The sequence below is a fragment of the Scleropages formosus genome, chromosome 10 (assembly GCF_900964775.1).
Source record: "Scleropages formosus chromosome 10, fSclFor1.1, whole genome shotgun sequence".
Classification (NCBI taxonomy): domain Eukaryota; kingdom Metazoa; phylum Chordata; class Actinopteri; order Osteoglossiformes; family Osteoglossidae; genus Scleropages; species Scleropages formosus.
In genome coordinates, this window is record NC_041815.1 from 9,574,527 (window position 1) to 9,592,957 (window position 18,431).

Below are 18,431 nucleotides of genomic sequence, written 5' to 3' on the forward strand. Positions count from 1 at the left end.
GATGGCCACTGTCATTCCTTGAACCCATATATGAGACACTCTCCTCTCAGAGTTTCTCATCCCTCCTTCATTCCTGCTCCCTACCACCACATCCGCCCCCAACCCCCACCCCTGCGCCCACATCTGAAAAGTGCTTTGACCTTTCAGAGCCTCAGAGAACAAAGACAAAAAAAGAAGCGAGGAGCAGAGGGATAAAACTCACAAGCAATCAAGTGACGTCAATTAATGGTGAAGGATCCATCTTTCCGGGAATTGCGCTCTAATTACCTGGCGGTGCTTTTGTAGGAATTTCCCTGAGCTTCATTAGCCGATTGGGTCACGTCCCTTTAGTCATCTGACATTTCTCCACTGCTTCTTTTTTAATAAGCTCATTCAAGAACAGCTGTGTGCTGACTAAAAAGGCTTTGCCTTCCACCTGGGTGTGTGGCACACAAATGCCCCCAGACCTACAATATATATCTGTGACAATAACGGGGGGCACAAAATACCTCAGCCTTGGCTCCTGTAGCCACAGTGTGGATTGCTGAGGCGTAACATGGTATGGGAATGTTTGTGAAACCCCTCCATTGAACCAGGAGTTAAACTGAAAATACAAGAAACCAACAAATCACACAAAAGAAGAATGAAAGATTTTGCTTAGTATAACTCTCCCTGTAAAATCTCAAATGCTCAGTAATAATAAAAAAAAAAAAATAATAATAATAATAATAATAATAATAATAATAATAATAATATGTGTGTATTGATTATAGTGAAAACTCCGGGCTAAGTGATAGGCCACTCTTAATAGCACCATGGGTTAGAGTTTGGTTGGCCGGCAATATGTACAGAAAAGGGTAGAAGAGTTGTTGCTGCACGTGGTTCAGTAAAAGGAAAAAGAAAACATTATCCATCGCGTCTTATCTTTATTTGTGTTCTAGTGTAGTTACTGCACCCGTAAACACAACAATAATAATAATAATAATAATAATAATAATAATATGTCCACACAAGTAGTGTGAGAAAACATGGGTTTCATTCCCCGCTCAGTCTGTGTGGCCTTTGTATGTTCTCCTCGTGACTGTGGGTTTCCTCTAAGTGCTGCGGTTTCCTCCCACACATTCAAACATCCAGTTCAGGTAAATGTGTGACTTTAAATTGCCCTCAGTGTGTGAGCAGGTGGGTGGTGTGTGTGTGTGTGTGTGTGTGTGTGTGTGTGTGTGTGTGTATGTATGTATGCATGTACGTGTGGCTACCCTGTGATAGAATCCAGGGTGTAACCCCTTAGCTTTGCTCCCAATGCTTCCAAGGTAGGCTCTGGATCAGCAGGACCCTGCTCAGGACAAGCACTTACTGAAATATGATGGACAATACGAATGCATTTGAACCCATTATATGCTGACATACAAACGTGCACACATATAAATGCACAAAAAAACAAATTGCATAAGCCAATCATTTCCTTCCACTGCTGTTTTTTCCACAAAAAAAAAAAAAAGAAAGAACAGAACCTACTGAATGATAAGCCACAAAGTCCTTCCCGACCGGAAATTTAGAAAGGGAAGTAGTGCCAGCCACTATGCCTCCTGGTGCTCAACTCAACTCCACCTGTGCTTGGTGGCGTTACCATCCCACTTGGACCTTATCAGGTTGTATGTGACTCCAAGCTTTTAGTACACTGACACACAAACAAACAATGGCTGGAAGTCACCATATCACCTCTGAGACGGACTCTTTTCCCACATCCAATGCCTACATTCGGTTCTGTGATTTAGGCGAAGTGTCCATTTCAGTCCGAACTGCAACAAGGCTGTGGAACTCATCTCAACAACCACAGGCCATGGTCGCCCTCCCTGGTTAACTACGCTTGAAAGAAACAGTCTTTGGGGAATCGGAACCTCATCCTTCCTTTTCCATCCGTGTCTGGGAGGGGATTCACCTCAAAGCAGTATGTGGGACAAAATGCTGGTGAGGCTGCAGAACAGTCTCACTCCTAGATGCACCGCCAAGGTCACGAGCGGGGTCAGGTAGGGACCCTGCCCATGAAGGAAGACAGAGCAACAGGCATTTATAGGATGGACAGCTTCTGAGAGCAACCTGGGCTATGACAGCGATGTCCTGTTCTAAATCCTCCACTGACTAACAGCTCACCAACAGCTCCACAAATTAGACTCTGACTCTTTTTTTTAACGGAAGAGAAAAATCAGAACAAAAACCAAGGACAAATCATACTGGAAAACAGCCCCATCACTGACAGAGAGCGAAAATGCTTCCGGAAGGGTGGTCTCCCTTCTTCATGGACAGGATGGCTTACAGCAATTTGCTCAAAAATTCAATGACTTTCACTGAGATGAGACATTTAACAGAATTAATGGGAATGATGAACACGTCCATTCAATCACCGCCGCAGAGCAACACTTTGCTCTTGTGTCCTCATCCCACAGATGTCCCCTGCTGTGATTCACTACATTTGGGTCCTGTTTTCTCGCTTGTCTCTATCTGACATTACACCCTGAGTAGTCTGTCCCTCCACTCCTCCATTGTGGTGGAGCACTTCCCACAACAACCGTCTTCCTCTGGATTCACAGCTACTCTCCCTTGTTGAGAAAATAAGTGAATACAGCCTTGTCCCCCCCAGCAGCCACACCAGGAAGTTATTCATCTACCAGAGGAATGCTGGGTCACCAACCAGAGCTCATCAGCACAGTCACACATAAAGCTGTGCTGTCCAAACATGGCATTATTGCGGAAAATGGAAATGTTGGGGAATGTACTCTTAATATGGACATAATTCATAGAAAGCACTCCCAGGCCAGTGCTGAAGTGGTAGCACTAATGTGTTAGTGTGCTGAGGCCCCTTTTTGTCCATCCAGCCCTTTCAACCACCCCACCAACCCCGACTCCTTTATCCCAGCCATAGGAAGGCCAACACAAAGACGCTTTCCTACACTTGCACCCACACAAGCAGTGGGGGTGGTTCAGTGGACTAGCCCCAGTTTATGGCCAAAATGCTCCATGCTGACCGATTCGAACCCTAGGGAAAAGAGAACGGTCTCAAGAAATGAGAGCAAATGGGTGGAAGAGGGGTGGAAAGAGGAGCTCTCCCTCAGTGAGCTACTGCCTCAGGAAACACTGAAACCCCATATGGAAAACAAATACATTGCTGTTTATTTCAAAATGAGATGTATGACAAATTACAGTACAGGCACATCTACTTCAAAATCACATTTGAAAGGGAGGTAACATAAGGCTACATGTATTTTTAAGGGGTATGTACATTTCTAATTTATTTCCCTGTTGTACATACTTCCAATGTACTGTATTTTTATATGTGACCTACAGCAGAATGGTGGTATTTAAATAAAAAAATAACAAAAAAGTTACCTGTGCTCCTGTTGTAGCATAAATTTAAGTGAAATGTTAGTTGCTGAATGCGCCTGCAACTAGCACTAGCATGCCCGGCCAAGGGAGAAACATCTCACTCCACGATTTTGTGGTCATGCTAAATTACATGTATGGCTTCTGAGAAGGAATTAAAATCCAGACACGGTGCAATTTTGTGTGAGTCCGGTCGCCGTGCCCCCCGCCTCTGGTTAAGGGGTCGGGGCTCCGCCACAGATGGCTGCGCGCCACAGAGCCATAGGCTAATGAGACGGGCTGTGCAGAAAGTGTAGATGCCAGCATCTGAGTGCATCACTAGTATGATGCCTGGAATGGAGTGGTGTGCCAGGCGCCTCCACACCAGCTCCCGTCACTCTGTTCATTTGTTCATTCGTTCTGATGAAAGACCCTCAAAACAAAATCAGTCTGTATGTATCCCAATAAAAAATCCAGAGAACACCAGCTCTATCAATAATAACTGGACTATATACATTTCATTGATCCACTTGTGCCATTGACTGAACTAATTAATAATATAACTTCTCTTTTAAAAACACATAATTACATACACACACACACACACACACACACACTGCCTGAACCGCTTGTCCCATGCGGGGTCGCGGGGAGCCAGAGCTTAACCCGGCAGCACAGGGCGAAAGACTGGAGGGGGAGGGGACACACCCAGGACAGGATGACAGTCCATCACAAGGTACCCCAAGCGGGACTCAAACCCCAGACCTACTGTAGAGCAGGACCTGGTCCAACCTACTGCACCACCGCGCCCCCCAACGGATAATTATAGAAGGGAAAAGCCACTGTGTCCTATATATTTTTATATATATTTTTTTTTATATTTAATTGTTGTGGTTAATCTGTTTGAGCAATCTCTGGCACAAGAATTTCCTTCGGGATGAATAAAGTTCTATCTTATCTTATCTTATATTGTACTTGCACTGGGTTCAGCTACACAGTGGACATGGACTAGTTACTGAGAGAAGTAATATTTAAAAATGAAAAGATGACATCCATTACAATTCATGTGTTTAAGACATTTTCAATGTGCTCCTACATACTTATGAAAGAACGGTTTTATATATTCAGATAATTTGGGCATTTCCTAGTATCGGTTCTACCATGCAGTGTTCTTTCAATGTGTTCTTTTCAAGAGCCTTGCTAAGTAAGTGTCACTGGGAAATAATTTATTTAAAACATTTTAGTTCAAGTAATGGTCATTATTTTTGTCAGAATAACCGGTGGTGTGCAGTAAATGTCTCCTAAATTAAAAATGAACGGAGTGGTAAAGAAACATATACCTTGCACACCATGTAAACTGTCTGAAGTTCAGTTCTAGATACTACACTTTTAAATGGTTTGTTTTAATCAGCAAAAAAAGGGCTTTTGGCACATAGTTGGGACACAAGGAAACAGTGGTCAGAAGTGGTCAGATGCCTTCCCCTCACCTTACACTTGAAAGGTACAGGTTCAGATCCAGCTCCTACAGCAGTAGCCTTGATCAAGGTATTTGTTTCATTTACTTTGTACCGTTCCAGTAAAAAAAAAAAAATTACCCAGCTGTATGAAGGGGTAAATTCACGCATCAGAGGCAATGAATACGGTACAAGTCACACTGATATAGTGTACGTGTGTGAAGGATGTGGTTGTTGCACTTCATCATACACATACCTGGGCACAGACCAACAAGTCGTTTTGTCACTGGAGCCCAGTTAACCGAGCAAATGCCTCCTAAGAAAAAGTGTGAATAGCAGAAACCGTTTACAGCCACGGATCACGCTCGACACACTCTGCGGTGTGTTTTTCATGCCAGAATACTCTGTCTCATATGGTGTCTTTGGACCTGAGAGGGAACAAAACAGACCAACGTTTGTCACGCAAGTGGTAACCAGTGGCTAGTTGACAAGAATTGTCATTTAAATGGTTCATGTCATTGGCTTTTTTATTTCTTTGTGTTGTTTTTGTTTGCCATGTGTGTATTCTGTATAACTAGTCACTTTTTCCACATCTGAAGGGTGCTTGAGGTGCGTCGGCGTCAAAGTGACCCAAGTTTCTATGACGTTCCAACTTAAACGAAGACTGAAGAATCAGCAAGCAGTGGGGGTGGGAGCAGAGTGACCTCCCCCCCATTGCACCCGAGTTATAACCAGGCCTTTGAAAGTGGCCATCTCGGGCCCATACCCCTCCCAATGCCCTGCATTCACTTTTATCCTTCTGTCTCAGTCATTCCAAAGGGGCCTGTGGCCCCTCACCCATCCGAACCCTTCTGTAATCTCAGAGCTCGATCCTCAGACTGCCTGACGCACTCAGGCGCTTTAATCAGTTTTTCACAAGTGAGCATAGACCTCCTCTGTCTGCCCAACGGCTGACAGAGGTATGAATGTATCCCCCACCAGGGGTTTCAGAGGAGGCGCACGTCACAGTAGAGGGGTTTGATCCGTTTCGTCAAACCCCCTGAAGCAGCTCACCCTTCGCGGTCTCATTATACGTGCTTATCAGCCAGAGTCCAGCCTGACAAATTACTAACTATCGGCCATTAGCACACCTGTCAATTAATGCAAATTACAGCCCATTAAAGAAAGATCATCGGGCGTGGAGACAACGCCTTTGGAGATAGCTCTCGCTTTAATGTTTTTTGAACAAACTGCTCTCAAATGTCGATCCGCTCAGCACTTAATGACTGCGCCAGGTGGACAAATTCCATGGCGCTGGCGACACCCACAAGTGGTGTGGGAAGTAACGTGAGCCCTCTCTCCTTCCTTCTCCTAATGAGTGTCAGAGCGTTCATGTACTCTGATTCATGGTAATCCCCCCATCTCATGGAGTAAATGTGGGTTCGGTACACTCAGAGGCGACATTAAACAAGACTCTGCAGTAATCGCTGCCCAGCACCTTCCCCTCAGGTGTTCGCTGGCCCCATGAGCGCTCTGGTCCACTTGACCCCCAATCTACCCCCTTAACACCGGTGTCATAATGTGCAGAGGGGATCCACACCTTACAGCAGCCTTGTGACCCCTGAACTCTGACAATTTCACACGTTAAAATTCACGTAAAACCTTGTTCACATTCCCCCGCCACCCACGGGAAAAAACACACAATATCTACACCTTCACTTTTCAATGCACAGAGAAGATTTCAAGGTGGTTAAAGTAAAATCACCCTGGTTTCAATGTCATATTTTACAAGTGGATGGTCCCAGATTTGAGTTCTTGGTCCTGCGGTAGTACCCTTGAGAAAGGTATTTACCCTGAATTAATACAGAAAAATTACCCACCCATACATAATTGTTTAGCCAAAGCAGCTATACAATGATTCACGCATTTATACAGCTGGGAAATTTTTTACTTGAGCAATTTAGGGCAAGTACTTTGTTCAAGGGTACTGGAGTGAGAGGTCAATTTCGAACCTGGGTTAAAGATAACAGTTCTAACCGCTGCACCTGCAACCTAAATAAACCCTCAAATGCTGTACAAATGACTAACTTAGTGCAAGTATCTGTTTGCATGTTCGCCCCGTGTCTGCATGGGTTTCCTCCGGGTGCTCCGGTTTCCTTCCACAGTCCAAAGACATGCTGTGCAGGTTCCCCCTTAGTGTGTGAGAGACACAGACAGTGTGTGTCCCACCGATGTATGGATGAGTGACCCATTGTAAGTGGTGTATCTAGCAGTGTAAGTCACCGCGGTGAATAAGGTGTGTGGGTTGATAACACTACATAGAGCTCATTCGAAGTTGCTTTGGAGAAAAGCATCTGCTAAAGAAATAAATGTAAATGTAAATGTAAGTGGGGTGGGGGCTGGGCGGGGCTGGGCTGGGCTGGGCTGGGCTGGGCTGGGCTGGGCTGGGCCGGGTCCTGCTCTTTGACGGGTCTGGGGTTCAAGTCTTGCTTGGGGTGCTATCACGACCACGCCCCCACCTCAATTGACAGCACCTGACTCACCACACACCCTCTAAAAGACCCTCCTCAGCTCCCAGACCTTTGCGGAATCTTGTCTGAGACAGCCGCCCTATTGTGCCATGTCCTGCTCTTCTTCATCCCTTGTTTCCTGTCTCTGTTCTCCAGTTTTCGACCCTTCACTTCATCCCCTGACCACATCCTTGGATCCTCGCTCCCACTCCGTCCACTGATCAACCAACCCTTCACCTGTCCCCGACAACGAGAATTCACCTGACCCCTCAGTTCCAGATGAACCATCCTGCACTTGGGTCCAACTGTCCTGGATTCCTCAGTTCCGTATGACAGGTGCCTTGCGATGGACTGATGCCCTGTCCTGGATGTGTCCCCTCCCCCTCCAGCCTTACGCCCTGCATGGCCGGGTTAGGCTCCGGCTCACCACAGTCTCACTTGGGATATGTGGCTTCAGCCAATGTGTGTGTGTATAAATGTAAGTGTCTCAACACTCTCATTTCTACCTTTGTAGAAAAAAAATTAATTCATTAATGTAAGAGCAAGAGTACAATTACAATGTACTGCATGATGCCACATGTCGGTGGATGAGAAAGTAACGTATCGCATTCCTCTGTCGGCTGAGCGCTTCGTTATCATTCTTAAATACTGTGCTCCAATCCCCTTCAACCCCCACTCCCACCCCCCATCTCCCCGAGCAAAGAACAGCTGCTGCTCATACAAAAGCTGAAACCCCCTGTCCCAGGTTCCAGAGTGCATGACTTGGAGCAGAGCATAAACACACACCATGCAATATCCTGGAAAATGACTAAACACATTGTGGGTTTACAATTTGTTTTTGATTCTTGTTCAATTTTCAACAATTTCCCTTCCTAAAAAAAAAAAAAAAACAGACACCCTTCCTGGATCGGGGCCTTGGCGAGACAGAAGATGAGATGAGACGAGAAAAAAAATGTTCCCATGTTACATTATGCAAACAGAGTTCTGCGGAAATCTTAGAAGAATATTTACTTTGAGTAAAGAGACTGTGTATGCCTGCAAGTGTGTTAATAACTCCTTTTTAATTATGAATGAAATACCATTATTATAAAACCCCACTTGATTTGGGGGAGGTGGAGGAGAGTTATTTCTATTTTACAAGAAAAAAGAAGATGCAGTAGAGAAAGGCTCCTCCATTGTTGCAGATATGGAGGCAATCTGTGTCTGCCCATATGCATGAGTGAGTGAGTGAGTGTGTGTGAGTGTGTGTATATGTGTGTTTGGCGGTGGTCAGCAGGGGCCATCCAGGGGTTGACAGGCCTCACCTGTGAAAACTGGTTGCTAATTAGCTTGAGTGCCCACTGTGGTGGTGGAGGAGCACAATTTATATCAGCAGTTAAAAGTCAATTTGCCAGGACCTCAACTGTTTGGGGCTGCGAGGTTAAACCATGATAGATGAGACTCTGAGGGCCGAGCTAAAGCTCAGAACATCACCCCAGTGTGACGACAGCTCATTTCGGGTGGCGGTGTGGGGGGGCGAGGTAAGAGAACCTTTATCCTCTGTCCATCAGAACTCAAATCCGACACACGGACTGAACTGTATTACAAAACGGACCTTCAGACACTGGGATCAGCTATTCGGAGTCCAACCCTTATTATAGTGTATATAAATGCACCAGGAAGTAGCACCACCAAGGACGCACACATAAACATGCACACACTAGTACTGCCAATAAGGTTAAGAAATTACTGTTATGCTAGCCAGGACCGTTGTGCTTTTAATGATCAGTTTCTTTCCAAACTGTTCTTCAAGGGCTCTCATTAAATGTACTTATCAGCAAGAGTTCAGCCCTGCAAATTACCACCTATGAGCAGTGTGTTGGACTCAGGGTTATATCTACAACTAGATACACAACACAGGGTCGCAGCCTGTCTGGATACAGCAGTGTGGGAACAGCAGTGCATCTATCCGCAGGCGTCAGGATTCACTTGTGGTCTTTAGTGTGCAGAGGTTCTGCAGCAATGCAGAAGACAGCAGAGAGTGCAGCCAGTGTGTGCTGAGCTCACACAGTGCATACACAGGGTAAGAAGGCGCTCTGGTTTTTCACACAGCTCAACAGAGAGGCCCACTTTCTTAGAAACCGTCATCCTAACTCAAGTGGAATCTACACGGCCTTTCGGTCCCAAGCACATGTGCTGCGGACACTGGCAGGTAGGAGATCATCGACACATTTAAGCTGTTTAGAGCATCCACTTAACAGAAGCCTGTCATCTTGCCGAGTTTACCAGCGGGCCACCTAATGTGAATCCTGGACTAACTGGGAAAACATTATCCAACACACACACACACACACACACACACACACACACACACACACACACAGTCTCAAACGGGTATCAGATTATATTTGCACCTTTCCAGCAGTCCTTCACCGTATCAATTAGAGACCAGTTGCCCCTCTATTCCTAGAAACAAATCCAAAGTGAGCACTAATCCCAGGTGATCACTGCCAAGTACCTTGCTATGCCTTGTTTACTGCAAAATCTAAAACTGTACTCTAATCACTGTGGTACCTGTCTCTACTGCAGCTGCTGCTGCTTCATTTGCTATGTGAGCTGCTTCACGTTTGTCCTTGTCTTGGGGGATACATCTTGGTGGAGTGGCGCAGTCCTACAAAACCACCCCTTCTCAAAAACATTTTCCGCCAGAAGTGTGAGAGTTTTCCTCCAAACTGCTGAGCAAACACACACTTAAGCAAGGCGGAGGGAGAGATCTCTAAACGACGTAAATATTCGTAAGCCAAAAGGAAAACAGAATCATGGTTTATTTACCATGCCAATTACCCCAAAACCGACTGGGATCCGTTTCAGCTCCAACCGACACTTATGCGCATGGAATGTTTAGAGAAGGAAAAGGGATTTGTCCAAAACAAACCCGATGCCGTTAATGTTCTTCACAGCACTGCAGCTCCCCACCGCTGGTCATTGAACCCCAGGACACAGAGCCCCCCCCATTGGGCCGCGTGGCTGTGGGGACCCAGGGCAATTGTGTAAGTGTATGTGTGTGTGTGTGTGTGTGTGTGTGTGCGCGAGTGAAGGAGTCCATCCCCAATGGACGCCCACAAAACCTTGCTTTGGGGAAGCCTTGATTTAAAGTGGAATGTCCCCCCATCAAGAAAATGAGCCGGAATCCTGAGGGTGAACTGCAACCCTTGAGCTTTCGCCCCATGGGTACTTTCCAAAGAGCCGCTTGGCCTTCTCAACTAATGAGGCCTGCAAGGGCTCCTGTCTTTTCTGCTTCACACCCCACTTGGCATGGCAGGAAATGGCAAAGCAAACAAGGACGCAAACCAGCAATACAGCTTTCAGCTGAGCGCTTCCCTTTCTCTCTCTCTCTCTCACACACACACAAATACATGGAGCAGCTGAACATCTGGACAGCCTCAGTCTAAAATTTCTTTTTTCTTTTTCTTCAAAATTCCTCATCATGCATCTTTTTGTGGGCAACCATCTAGTTTTTGTTTTTACATGATACCAAAAAATCCCACAGGAACAGCTGGGCATGCTCTACTTAGTCAGGTAACACTAATCACTGATGTGAGCACAGGGTACCGCTGATACATTATTTCCAGCACATAACCATATTTTCTTCAAGTGGCAGTGCGCTACCTGGGTGACACCATTTGCCCTACATCTTGTTCAGCATGTTTCCGGTTACAGTAGCACTTCTAGTGAATAAAAAGTGCGAAATCCATCACCTGCCAACATTCGCTACATTTTCATCTTATAATTTGTGCTAAAGCCCTTGGCAATGTATGAAATTTTTTTCTGTGAGAAAACTCAGCACAGCCATTACCTGGTTCCAAGAAATTTTTAAACATTTCCATTTATTCATTTAGTACACACTTTTATCCAAAGCAACTTATAATGTTAAGGTATTTACAATTACTTATACAAACAGGTAGTGTTTAGTAGAGCAAGTACCTTGTTCAAGAGGGCTATAGCTAGAGGTAGGAATTGAACCTGCAACCTTTGGGTCTAAAGGCAAAAGTGCTAACCACTCTGCTGCCACCTGGTTATCAATACAGTCCCTCTTATGTGACTGCACAACCTACTAAAGCCAGCTAACATAGGACACGTTGAACCCCATCCTAGCCTCAACATTTCAGACTTAATCACATCTTGGATATGAGGAACACTTTTGTCTCGGTAGCTTTATTGTCTGAGAGGCTAAAAATGTGATGCAAAACAAAGTAGCCACAACAGGAGCTAAGGAGGACACCAAAGATCATTACTCGTAGTGAAGTGTACCGCATTGTTCCTTCACAAGCAGCGTCAAAAGCCCAGTACACACTGTCTAATAGCATTTACTCATGGTGAGAAGTAAATTATCCCACAATGGATTACAGTGGCAGTTAAATGTATTATGACTATTATACTCAATCTGGCAGATTAAATTTTACTGGGATTGAGCCTGAAAAAGTCTTGTTCCCCTTACGACTTGACACTTCAGAGCGTAAGATGGAAGATTTGCAAGCTCGATGTTGTTTGAAGCTGCACTGTCAACAATAATTACCTAGTTAGTGGGGTATAATTAGAACAGTGCACTTTCAGCGCTCTTGGGGGACTGTGCAGGTCAGGTTTACTGTAACCATCACATGCCACATGGGGACCATCTGTCTCCTGGAAAACGCTTGAGGATAACTGCACAAACTGAAGATAGAAGACAAGCAGTGGCGCACAGACACTTTTCCAAAGTCTGCAGCTCTTTTAGAGGGCGCCCTTGTCACGGGACGAGCCTGGAGCTCCAACCATGGCTTTACAACTCAGAAAGAAGACGGCGAAAAGTCCAAAGCATGGGGGGGAGGGGAGTCCCTCAGCTGAGGTTGCCATGGCAATCGCTATCCCATCCCACAGAAGGATGCCCGCTCCGAAGGGCGGTGTAGGACAATGGGGGAAGTGATAGGTTACGGAATTCCAGAAATGCCCTGGGAAGGGACTGCGATGGACCCTGTCCTCAGCTTGTGTCCCTCCTCAACTCGGCCTTCGGCTGCCAGCATCCTGGTGTTGTCTCAATAGCTCCCAGTGCCCAAAAGAAAAACTGAGCTGATAAGGAGAAGAGAGATGGAAACATTTGAGAAGGGCAAACAAAAGACTCCTTTTATGAGCTACACACACAGTTGTGATCCAGCACCGATTCTTTTGCACCAACAGAAAACCCACAGGCTGCTCTTTTCACACCACTCTCAATGGAGCCCTTTCTCTGAGGGCCTGGACTTTGCTCCATGCTGCCTCTCACACACACATACACATAGACACACACACACACACACACACACACACACTGAGTGATTTATCTCCCCTCTCCCGCTTACACGCCCACCTCTGGCAACCCACCCCTCACCCCCCAATAAGACCCCAGCAGTGTAACCCGAATCCTCAGGACTCCATTCATGTAGCCGACCCTTAAACCCCACGTTCGGGTCACAACAGTAACATTTCACTCAGCTTCTCCACCTCTTCTGCCATCTCATTTTGCGAGTGGCAACCCCACCCCACACAGACACACACACACACACACAAACACACACATATCCCACCGAGGGAAAAGCAGTGACACTGCAGTGTTGAGGACCTGGCGGCACTCTAGTTCCCCGAGCATCACTTTCAAAGGTTCCAGCTTTATGGCTGCTATTTATGAGTTTTATTCCTTCTCTTATGGTGGGTAACTGGGCAACAGTACAGAAACATACAGTATACTCCCTCCAGTAAAGTTCCTCTCCACTTATTCAAGTGCTTGTGCTTTCTGGTCTGCAGCACAAAAAAGTGAGCAAAATTGCTCTGAAGTGAAACAGTTAATCTTGTAGGTTTCATATTATTTATGGGATAAGCGTTGTTTATGGGGAAACAATAAGCTTTCCAAACTGTCTTCTCTTAGGGAATTTTCAAACCTGCATTCAGAATGAGTTTTCAGGAATAAACCAGTGCAGTTGGCTGTCTGCAAGGCTACTTGTGCTCAAACACTGGGTAAACATGACAATGCACACAAGTTTGTGAACACCTTTTTTTTCTTACTTTTACAGAGGAGAAACTAACCAGTCTTTATAAAGGGCCCTGGACTTTAAGAGAAGGGTCACCATTCCAAACACATCATTCTCAGTACTCCAGAGCTCAAGTTGCTGTATAATCCAGACACATGATATGAGGCTACTCAAACACATGTTAACGACCAAAAGTCATTGTGTTCCAGAGCCCTCTAACCCTTAATTAACTTTTTGTGTGACAATGCCTTCCTCAGAAATGTACACTTAGAGCTCGCTCCCTCTCTCACTCTGGGTGTGTGTGCGTGTGTGTTATACTAAACGAACTGCGCCTGTTCTCAGGTCTTTTGCAAGCACTGGTCGCTGATCGGCTGCCAAAGACTAATCCAGTTGAAAACTGTATTACACACAAACCTCTGACTATGCAAACTATCCAAACGGTCATAACTACTCCTGTCCCATGGTTCTGCACCACACATCGTAACACATTTTAGTATTTGTTTATTCATTCATTTAGTCATTAATTTTCGGCATCATTCTGCAGCTGCATTTCAAACCCGAAACTCTTCCTCCATGTAACCTGCATGACACTACTAAATAGGCTGTATTATTTACTTTTATCATTACCATTATTGCCCAAATGACACTTGAACTCACACCGGCTAACAGTTCTGTGCGTTTAAACAGCTGGATGTTTCCTGTAACAATGTGAGCCAAGTGCCTTGCTCAAGAGTGTACCAGCAGAGATTTTTAGTGGATCAAACATTCAAACCTCAGTTTCTTCCACAGTAACAACCCGCTCCTCTTGTTCTTCCTATGTACACAATGTTTATCAGAGTCAAAAGCTCAGAGTTTCGATTCAATCTGTCTGCACCAAAAACTGATCAATGAAGGATGAAAGGCAACCAAGGCCCACTTGCCACCACACACCTCCGGATGGGGAGGACTAGCAGAGACCCGTTTCACTCTGGTCCCCACAGCAGCCCTCAACACTCGGGGTTACCGTTATTTGCACTCCCACTCTTGGCCTCAGTGTTTTAACCCTTTGCTGATGACTTTATCTTTAAGCAATGGAATGTCTTTCTGCTGCTAGTGCACACTTCATTCTGCTTGCCCTTCCTGTGTCAGTTTTGCAGTAGCCCATTGATTGTTTTGCTGTGATTGGAGCACTTCTGTGCACAGATGAATGACTGGGAAAGAAAGATGGGCTGTGGAGAAACGGGAAAATCCCACCCCCCCAGCCTTCACCCCTCGCCATGCCCCACCCAAACCCTCCACCGCCCACGCAAACACACAGGCTGCATGGTCACCCAAAGCTATAAAGGGTTCGCCTTCTCATTCTCAACTTCTCAGTAATTAAAAGTGTGACGTATATTTTGGGCTGTACGTTCGTCAGTTGGCAAAGCACCACACCTAGTAATTACCCAGAGGAATCAGCAGAACTGCACAGAGTGCATTCGGGGCTGGTGAGAGATGTGTGAACACCCCTATCTACTTACACTAAAAACATTCTTTTGCTTTTTCACACACGTACAGTATCTTCCTAGGTATATATTTCGCATGCTATGTAAAACTTCCCAATTAAGAATACAGACAAAATGAAGCATGTTGGGGAAACAGAGTTTGCACTGTTCTATTTAGTTAACATTTGAAGGGATCTATAGAGTGTTGGTCCGCCGTATTGCTGTCCATTCCCAACTCCGACCACCACTTACCCCCCTCTACATGAGGTAGCTGACTACATTCTGTTTGAAAAGAAAATTAACTTACTATGATTTGCCCTACTGCTGAAGTGGTGGTATGGATCACAGGAGTATATATAAAAAACCTTCATTGAGGTTTAGAAAGTCTATTGTTTGCAGTAATTTTTATCTCTGGAAGTTTTGTCGAATCCTGATGGCAAAGCCGCCTTTTGATAGCAATCTTATCGTTTCCAGTTTAGTCTGCTCCTCACAGCCACCATAGCAGTGTTTGCAAGCACTAAAAATGCAAACATAAACAGCTGTAGAAAAGTTACATTTATTTCAAATTTGGCACAAAAAGTTAGTGTGCCTGTTCAATGCTCATCCTTATCCGATAAAAAAGAAAGAGTGAAAGAGCCTGGGGTGAGAAAGGTCACTTCTGGAAGGAGACACTTCAGGTAAAAACCTGTGAAACCGTCAAAACACGCCAATAATGGGTGAGACTAACGGATGTGCCAGAAACAAGTCGGCAGTTCAGGAGAGAGGAGAGGAGCTGGTGTAAATACACTGGACTTAGTGAAGCGCGGTAATGGACTCATCGATTTAAAACCATGAGCCTCAGTCATTTACTAAATCAGCCTTCATCTCCTGTGCTTCACTCGGACAACGATAAACCTGCACTTTCCCACATACACACAGCTCACCGCGGCTAGGTGGAATACACAGTGTGTGTCATAAAGATCACCTGCTATATATATATATGTGTACAGCGACTCTCTTGGGAAACACCTGTAAACTGAATGTGTGCGCGCGCTTGTTTAAGGGTGTGGAGTATTTCCACTGGAACTCGCGCGTATTTTTATCCAGGGATGATCATGACATGCGCCTCACTGCTCGTAAAGTTATTGCTCCCGCGAGCGCTGCGGGTGCGGGCAGTCTAAGCGACCGGCATCACACTGAACACTGTGTCGCGGTGGACCCTCTCTACTGACCCGAGCAGACGTGCAGAAATCCGGCTAGTAGAAGGAGAATCCCCGCAAAACGGGCGGACATCGTTCCAGGTGGAGCTCGGGGGAAGCGCTCGGCAATCGGATCAGTGCGGCAGAGCTGAACTCTGCTCCCTCATAGTCCTTGGGTGCGTTTCTCCGGGCGGCTCTGCAGCTCAACCACGCCGGCTGGACCACGAATCCGTGCTCCGCTGCCAGCTACTGATCCTGCGCTCCGAGCGCGACCCGGTTCGGTCCCCTCCGGTCCGGTCGCCGATGCGCAGCGTTCACGGAAAAACTTGAGCGTTCCTTTCAGTTCGGACGCTGCGCTGCGCGGCGATCCTGCCTCCGCTCCTCGGACCTTCTCAGAACTTGTCTGTACCTCCAGATGGTTCCAGAAGCTCGTTATTAATTAGTACTCCCCCCCTCCCTCGACCCCAAAACAAGTTTGATGCTGTGGTGCGAAACTAGTATCTCCACGAGTTCGCCACGCCGTCTCCACCCGAGCTTCTCGCACGGAGTGCGCGCATCCCGCAGGGTCGGGTAGGGTTGGAAACAGGAGGAAGAAGAAGAAGTGGCGCTCCAAGGCGCACAAGAGTTGTTGCAAGAGCACCGGTCCGGGCTGCGGGGTCTCAGGGGTGCTGGAGACGAGGTGTGGCAAAGAGCTCCCACCCGAGTATAGGGCAGCGCTCACATCGCATCTCTACATCACTCCCGCTCACTTCGTTCGTCCCTGTGCTCCGCTCACTCTTCATTCCCAGCAGAACTTTCCCTGGCTGGGAATGGACCTCTGAGACTGAGATCCGGGAGAAAGCGCGAGTCGCACCGAAGCCCACTCACTCCTGCTCCATCTCTTGTTACGTCGGATCCACTTTCGTAGGTCCCAAAAATGTACACCACCAGGTGCGGACCTTCTCAACTTGTATCCAGAGTGTGGTTAGGTTTGAATCCCTCTGGGCGCAAGCGGAGCCCTTCACTTGAGGGCAGGGGGACCGGAGACAGAGGGCCCTCGTTCAGTCACTCCTTCAGCGCAACACACTCCCGCCCCCCCCTCTCCCCCAAGCAGCCGCTGATGGATCCTCCCAGAGAGCCGCTTTAACCTCTTACACACTGGATTCTTCCAGCAGCGCCCCACAGCTCCGCGGAACACTTTAGCACCATTTGCTGCTCAGTACCAATTAATAACCTATATTTTGAGAGTGCCCCCCCTGGTGCGGCCCACACTGATCCCAATTTTGAGGATCGCAAAAACCTACTTTCAGAGCCCTTCACATACAAAACACAGAAATCACACGTTCGACACGTTCCACGCATTAAAAAAAGTTGTGACGTTTCGATTTTTCGTTTTCATTGATTTTGTAATTATCCAACTATTTAATTGGTTTAAAATGACTAAATAATTTAAGAGTAAGTCGCTTTGAGAAAGCATCTGTTCAATAAATAAATGTTAATGTGCTGAGTGAAAGGATAGGGAAGGAAACAAAGGCCACCCACAATATCTTACCATACGGACTGGTACAGACTACAGGAGGGATAAAAGGCACAAATAGGGGTAAAAATACATGATACACAAAATGGACAGTCATTAGAACCATTGCCTGCCAGTCTGACGGCCTACAGTCCAAATCCCACCGCCTGCCGAAATACCTTTGAGCAAAACACTTAACCTTATAGATAAACTAAATACCTTTGAGTAAAACACCTTAACCTCCAGTAAAAATGACCCCGCTCCATAAATGGGTTAATCAGTGTGAGTAGCTTAGTACACAGTATGAATTTAACATTCTATGTCGCCTTGGTCTGCTAAATAATGACTGTTCATAACGGAAAACTGCACAGGTAGAGATTTTGCGATCGTCCCACTTAACCCCCTTTAAATCCCAGGTGCAGTACCCTTTGTCCAGATACCATCCTAATCAGTCAATTAAAATTCACATCAGAGGCAATTAGCCTGGAACGGCATTTCTCCTTCCCATGATATATCAAAGATTTTATCTACTTCGCGAAGTGTAACATTACCCACATGGGCAAGTATGACATTATACAGCTCACTTTTTACCCCATGTATTTGGTGGTTACTGCTGAAGGAGCTCTTACTGGGCTACCAACACACTGAACGGAAAGTGTGTTGTCAGCCTACATACACAGCACTGTAGACTCCTGTTAAATACTGCTGTGGCCTACGCACGCTCCACGCTTCAAGTGTGCTGCAACACATGTAACATGTGTCCTTTAAAGAGCACTTTGCTCTAATTTGCATACATGTGTTAATTAACTCCTGAATTTATATGCACGTATGCGTCTCTCTCTATATATATAAGTTGGTGTGTTTGTGCGTAAGTGTCTCAGACCATCAGTTGAGTCTCAGTTCAGCAAATGTAGGAGCCGTTTTTAACTGACACAACAGCTCCCCCTGCCGGCTGTAATTCACTTGCGCTTTAATTTGATTACATGCACTCATTCA

General features: G+C 46.0%; 1 protein-coding gene across 2 annotated transcripts in view; it reads right to left on the minus strand.

Moving 5' to 3' along the window:
* Positions 1-16,943, minus strand: part of robo1 (roundabout, axon guidance receptor, homolog 1 (Drosophila)) — a 178,147-nt gene extending 161,204 nt beyond the window's left edge. For both annotated transcript variants that reach the window (XM_018758787.2, XM_018758786.2), the window contains exon 1: positions 15,974-16,943. In XM_018758787.2, coding sequence (XP_018614303.2) covers positions 15,974-16,034 — 61 coding nt within the window. In that variant the 5' untranslated portion in view covers positions 16,035-16,943. The remainder of the gene's footprint in view (positions 1-15,973) is intronic.
* Between the last annotated feature and the right edge of the window lie 1,488 nt (positions 16,944-18,431).